This window comes from Lactuca virosa, chromosome 9 (assembly GCF_052849685.1).
Source record: "Lactuca virosa cultivar CGN04683 chromosome 9, Lactuca_virosa_CGN04683_v6, whole genome shotgun sequence".
Lineage (NCBI taxonomy): Eukaryota > Viridiplantae > Streptophyta > Magnoliopsida > Asterales > Asteraceae > Lactuca > Lactuca virosa.
In genome coordinates, this window is record NC_136434.1 from 20,361,183 (window position 1) to 20,367,303 (window position 6,121).

Below are 6,121 nucleotides of genomic sequence, written 5' to 3' on the forward strand. Positions count from 1 at the left end.
ATGCTGTAATCTTCTTCTAGTGACTCCATGATTGAACTTACTGGTGAATCTTTGCTATGAACGAGATACTATATGTACGCATAATATTTGGTATGCCTTCGTTGTAATATTCAAATAAAATTACAGTTTGATTTAACATCTTAACAAAAAATAAAAGTTTGTACTTTTCAATGATATATATAGTATGTATGTACGTATTGGGTAGAGTAACTGAGTGAGGAATGACTAAGAGCAGTCGGGTGTATTGATAAAACCATTAAACCAAAGACGATTAGAGTTTGGAAAGAAACCAAACGATGATACGTACTTTGATGCGTCCACGCAAACGTGGGTTTAACACTTGCACTAAACTACCCACACAAGGGAGATTAATTAAAATCCCTTAGGTTTGACGGTTTTTACTCGTTTTATCTAATAATCTATAGGAAAATGTCTTAAAAGCCTTTTATGTTTGGCAGCTTTTCGATTTTACAACATCATCCTTTTTTGTATATTTTTTTGCATAAAAGTATGAAAGTTGCAAAGTTTTCTTTATACTTGACATTTATCAAGTAAACATTGTGTTAGTCGGTTACCATGCCATGGCCACGTAACAGGGCACGTGAGCGCTGACTAGGCTTTTTTTGCACTTCAACGTATTTTTCTTTTGCATTTTGAGCTACGTAAAAAAGCAAAATATAAGGACCAAACAAGCAGAGTATCGCCGGCATCCAGAGGAATACTTTATTGACGTTACATTATTGGTAGGGACCCTATAAGTTGTAACATCCAAAAATCCTTTAATCGCTATGTTGTTGGCAAGTGATCGAGATTATGGTTTGTGTAGCTGGTTACTTGATTTTTCGTTTAAATACTGAATACATCAAAACCTAGCGTTAAATGAGATGAATGTTAGGGGAATTGCTGTAGAATCCTGTAATCGATCGGAACTGGATTAGCCGATTAGGGTGCAAGGGAGATTTGTCATAACGATGTAAATTTCAGATAAACCCGATTTGCCTACATGAGTTGCTTTGTTTTCCTCATAGATGGAATCGAATGTTGAAATTTGAGTTATAAATCTTACGATTTTATTCTCTTTGAACATCACATAAGCTCATTAATAGATTTGCTACATAACATAAGTTTGATATCATCAAAGCAAAGCACCCTTTAGCAATTACGACCTAAATCTTCTTGTAGAATTCCATAATCGAATAGAAACTAACTCTGCAAACAATTTTTGAAGAAACAAATCCCGATTCTGTAGCCAATGCCTCGTATTCTTTAGCAGTCCTCTCTTTCCCACCAGGGTTTATAGCCAACATCACCATATCACCATCAAGATTAGACATAACAACATCAGTTTCACCATTATTATTTGTTGGTTGTTCATCTGGGACAACAGTTTCTAACACCACCACCTTACCATCCTCTGGCAACGCCATCCAACAGTTTTTCAATAGCTTCATGCAGTAATCATCACCCCAATCATGTAATATCCACTGTAATTTCTCATGCATAGTCATTTATTCAAATATGTATATGTATATATTAAAGTGCAAAATAATATCTTTTGATGTACATATGCACTAACCTTCATAAAGATTACATCTCCTTCAGGAACACTCTGAAACATGTCTCCTCCAACATGTTCCACTCCTATTAGCATCAAGAAACAATCTTTAATCTAGAATTGTAGATGCCCAATTTAAGGAAATAGATTCTGATTTTTAATTACCTGGACAAATTAGAGGTGCATCTTTGATGACATGGGGCATATCAAAGTTGATGCCTTTAATGTTAGGGTATTTGGAAAGAATAATCCCAAGTGTTGCTCCTAAACCACCACCCACATCCACTAGTTTTTCCACCCCTGAGAATCCCTTGTACTTTTCAAGAACCATTTTCATGAGTATAACAGTGTTTCCAAACATAGCCTTGTCGAAAAGTTTACCAAATCTTTTGTCTTTTGCTTGGTATTCGAATATATTCTCCCCATGGGCCTTGTTGAATGGGGTTCCTCCTTCAAGCACTGCATCCTTTAAGTGATGCCAAGAATCAATGACAACTTTGTCATTTTGGAATAGAAAGAAGTTAGCAAAAGAAGCCCCTTCTTCATTGCTAACAAAATACTTGCATATCGGTGTCATGGCATATAATTTCTTAGTGACTCCGTTTTCATCAGTGCAGAATTTAGATGTAAGAATCGATTTGGTAGCAAGATACCGAAGTATTCTTTCGATTATGATTGGGGTTTGTGGGTTTTGTGTAGGAAGACACGAAACGATATCTGATGAAGTGAATTGACCACAATGCCCATGGTTAGTAAGTTTGACCATGATTTCAAAAAGATCAAGTTCTATAGCAGTTTTCATGACCATAGGAAGAACTGTGCCTGCTACCATTTGCATAACTCTTAGTAATTCTTCCTCTTCGTTCATGTTCATGTTCATCACTAAATCTTTGTTCTTTGAATTCTGAGCCTCCAAAATATGGTAGTGTATATATATATATATATATATATATATATATATATATATATATATATATATATATATATATATATATATATATATATATATAGTTTCTTGATCCATGCCTATGTTTTTTTAGCCTAACTTAAACAACCTGTATATATGCCTTCTTTAACCAAACCACAGGCTTTGTGTGAACTCAACCTAATTTTGAAGATTTGCAGCCAAATTGAAGATTTATACACAACATAGAGGGGGTAAAATGTAAAAATGGTTAAAATGGATCAAAATAGCTTCAAAAAGCCACATATCCTTGCTTTGGGCCGGACCTTCCATCTCACTAAGCTATAAGATTATATACTTTTCATAGTTTCTTACTTTGGTAGTTTAATTGTTTAAAGGTTGATGTCATAAATGAGTAACCAACTATTTGAAATGTTTAAAAATACAAATTGCATGTTTAAAAAAAGTACAATCAAAGTATTATGAGGAGGTAAACTTTTTGAGATGTTCAAAAACACCTTTACAATCAAAAGTTAAGCATTTTTGTAGAATTCCACGATCGAAAACAAAGAAACCCTAGAAACAATTTTCAAAGAAGTGAATCCGGCCTCTTTAGCCAAAGCATTGTATTCTTTTATAGTCCGCTCTTTGCCACCAGGGTTAGCAATCAACATTATCATATCACTACCAATGGCCGCCTTAGAAACATCATTCTTGGTAGTATCACCGTCGGGGATGATCGCTTCCACTATCACCACCTTACCGGACTCTGGCAATGCCGCCCAACAGCTCTTTAGAACCGTGATGCAATAACTGTCGCCCCAATCATGAAGTATCCACTAAAAAACAAAATTCATCGCATTATTTAACAGATGAAAAAATCATTTATGCCGAAGTTTATTAATAAAAAAAATTATGTAATTATGTATGATGTATCAAAAACCTTCATGAATATAACATCTCCTTTAGGAACACTTTGGAACATATCTCCCCCGACATGCTCCACACCTAGAGAACCAAAAGATTTAGGTACAAAAACAATTGTTAGGGACGGAAATGGTCAAAAGTAAAATTCTAGGGGACCATATCTGTGAAAGTCAAGAAACCGCAGGGATGAAAAATGTAATTAATTGATACCTGGAGAAGAAGGTGCATCCTTGATGACATGGGGGAGATCAAAGTTGATGCCCTTAATAGTAGGGTAGTTTGAGACGATGATCTCAAGGTTAGCACCTAAACCACCACCTACATCAACCAACTGTTTTACGCCTTCAAATCCTTTGTATTTTCCAAGAATCATCTTCATCACTATTGTTGTGTTGTCATACATGCATTTGTTGAATACTTGATTGAATCTGTTGTCCATGGAAGGGTACTCAAATGCATTCACTCCATGGGCCTTGTTAAATGGAATCCCTCCCTCCACCACTGCATCTTTCAGGTGAAACCTGTCCCAAAACATATAATCATTTATATGTAACATTCAAACAGACAAACACTTAACCAAACACAATCATCTTTATGCATATTGAAAACAAATTATAAATGGGTTAAATTAAATGAAGATAAGATAGATAGAGATGATAAAGGTAAAGTAATCTAATCCTATGTCAAATACCAAAGATAAATACAAGAAAAGAGGATAATGTACGTAATGAATACTAACAAGTAAATATATACTATATGCTTTTATAATTAAAGATAGAAAAAGAAAACTAACCAACAATCGATGAGGATTTTATCATAGATAAGGAGAACCGTTGAAGCATGAGAAGTCCCGTCTGGATTGCGCACATAGTTATTTGACAATGGCGTCATGCCATATAAATTCTTAGAATTCCCAATTTCATCTGTAACGAGGGTTGATGTGAGAATGGATTGGCTAGCAAGAAATCGAAGAAGTCGTTCAATTAAACCAGGGGTTTCTGGGGTTTGTGTAGGAAGACTAGAAGCAAGATCAAGAGAAGAGAATTGGGCATTAGGAGTCTTTGCCATGATCTCAAACAGATCAAGTTCAATGGCAGTTTTGATGACCATGGGAAGAGCTATTGCCCCATTTATTTGCATCACTTTTAGCAGCCCTTCCTCTTCAGTTGACATGCTGTAATCTTCTTCTAATGACTCCATGATCGATCAACCTTTCCTTTGCTTTGCTATGGATGAGAACCTATACACACACAAACATATATATACACACACACATGCACAAATATTCTTTCCAACTGTCGTACACATGGGTATGGACCTACTTCTAACTTAACAATGGGTATTTAGGTTCATGAAAAAAAAATTCCTTTTTGGTGTTATAAAGAACTTTTAAGTTTAACGATGATGAATTAATACTGATCAGAATTTAATATTGTAGCAATATTATACGGGCAAACCGGAGTTAAAAATCTTTGAAAAGATCTACGTACGTATATATAGGTACTAGGTGTGAATCCCGTGTACTACACGGGTTGTTTAAAAAAAATTATATATGAAGATATAAACTTTAAATATTTTTTTAAAGAAAACATTAAATATCAATAAAAAACAACAAAGTATGATTTTTTTTTATATAGACCATTTTGCCTAATGAACTAAAAAAACATGTCAATTTTGAATTATATATATTGAAGGAACATTTTAAAATTTGAAAATATAGGGAAACAAATTAATGACACATTAATTACTTTCTATAACCTAAAAATTAGATAGTTAATTAAGAAAATAAAAAATTACCACAAAATGACAAGTGAAAATTAATTTCTAAGAATTAACCACAAAATTACATGTGTCCAAATGCATAAGAAATTGACAAGTGGCAAAAAGTTCTTTATTTATTAGGGAGGATATGAAATTTCTCTTTCGTGCTATAACTAATAAACAACTACTAACGATGATAAATACTCAGAATTTTTTATTTTTATTTTTTTGTCACAATATGGCAAACCTAAGTTAAAAATCTTTTATCTGTGGTCGTTTGAGTATATATATATATATATATATATATATATATATATATATATATATATATATATATATTAAGTTAGCGTTTAATTTAGAGCATATATATTAACAACAATGTTTGTATTTATATACTAGGATCGTTTTGTTGTACGTAAATATTCGGTAGAGCTAGTAGCCTAGTAAGTGAGTCAGACAATCGCCAATTGGTGCAACGTTTTCTACAGTGACTACAAGTGTAAAATATTTTGATATTATCAAAGTCAAAATAATAAGATAAACATTGTCTTTTAGAATATAAATAAATAAATAAAGATTATACTTGATTTATGTACTAGCGACCTTTCGGCCGGTTGGTGTTGACTATGTAAAAGAATTAAGAAATCAAATGATGATGCTTTGGTGGGTCTATGGAAACGTGCATTTCACTAACCACGTCTTATTTTTTTTATTATTTTAAGAATGGAATCTCATGTTAGACTTGGGCCGTAAACGAACCAAACGAACACGAACGGGACTTGTTTATGTTCGTTCGTTTAAGTTAACCGAACAAATGAACGAACACGAACGAGTTTTCTTGTTCATGTTCGTTCGTTTAACAAATTACATTGTTTATGTTCGTTCGTTTATGTTCGTAAACATGCTAAATGAACATAAACAAACGAAGATAAACAAATATATATGAACATATAATATAGTAATGTAATCAAACA

At 33.2% G+C, this 6,121-nt stretch overlaps 2 protein-coding genes across 2 annotated transcripts; both read right to left on the bottom strand.

Moving 5' to 3' along the window:
• Positions 1–1,100: 1,100 nt before the first annotated feature.
• On the bottom strand, positions 1,101–2,432 carry LOC145138981 (caffeic acid 3-O-methyltransferase-like). Its single transcript, XM_079072958.1, has 3 exons — positions 1,721–2,432; positions 1,577–1,641; positions 1,101–1,484 (listed from the first exon to the last, which is right to left on the bottom strand). The coding sequence occupies exons 1-3, from the start codon at positions 2,427–2,429 to the stop codon at positions 1,167–1,169; spliced, it is 1,092 nt and encodes a 363-aa protein (XP_078929084.1). The 5' UTR covers positions 2,430–2,432; the 3' UTR covers positions 1,101–1,166.
• Positions 2,433–2,864: 432 nt separating this feature from the next.
• Positions 2,865–4,727, bottom strand: LOC145138436 (caffeic acid 3-O-methyltransferase-like). The gene is made up of 4 exons (XM_079072523.1): positions 4,180–4,727; positions 3,597–3,907; positions 3,403–3,467; positions 2,865–3,298 (listed from the first exon to the last, which is right to left on the bottom strand). The coding sequence occupies exons 1-4, from the start codon at positions 4,584–4,586 to the stop codon at positions 2,993–2,995; spliced, it is 1,089 nt and encodes a 362-aa protein (XP_078928649.1). The 5' UTR covers positions 4,587–4,727; the 3' UTR covers positions 2,865–2,992.
• Positions 4,728–6,121: the final 1,394 nt, after the last annotated feature.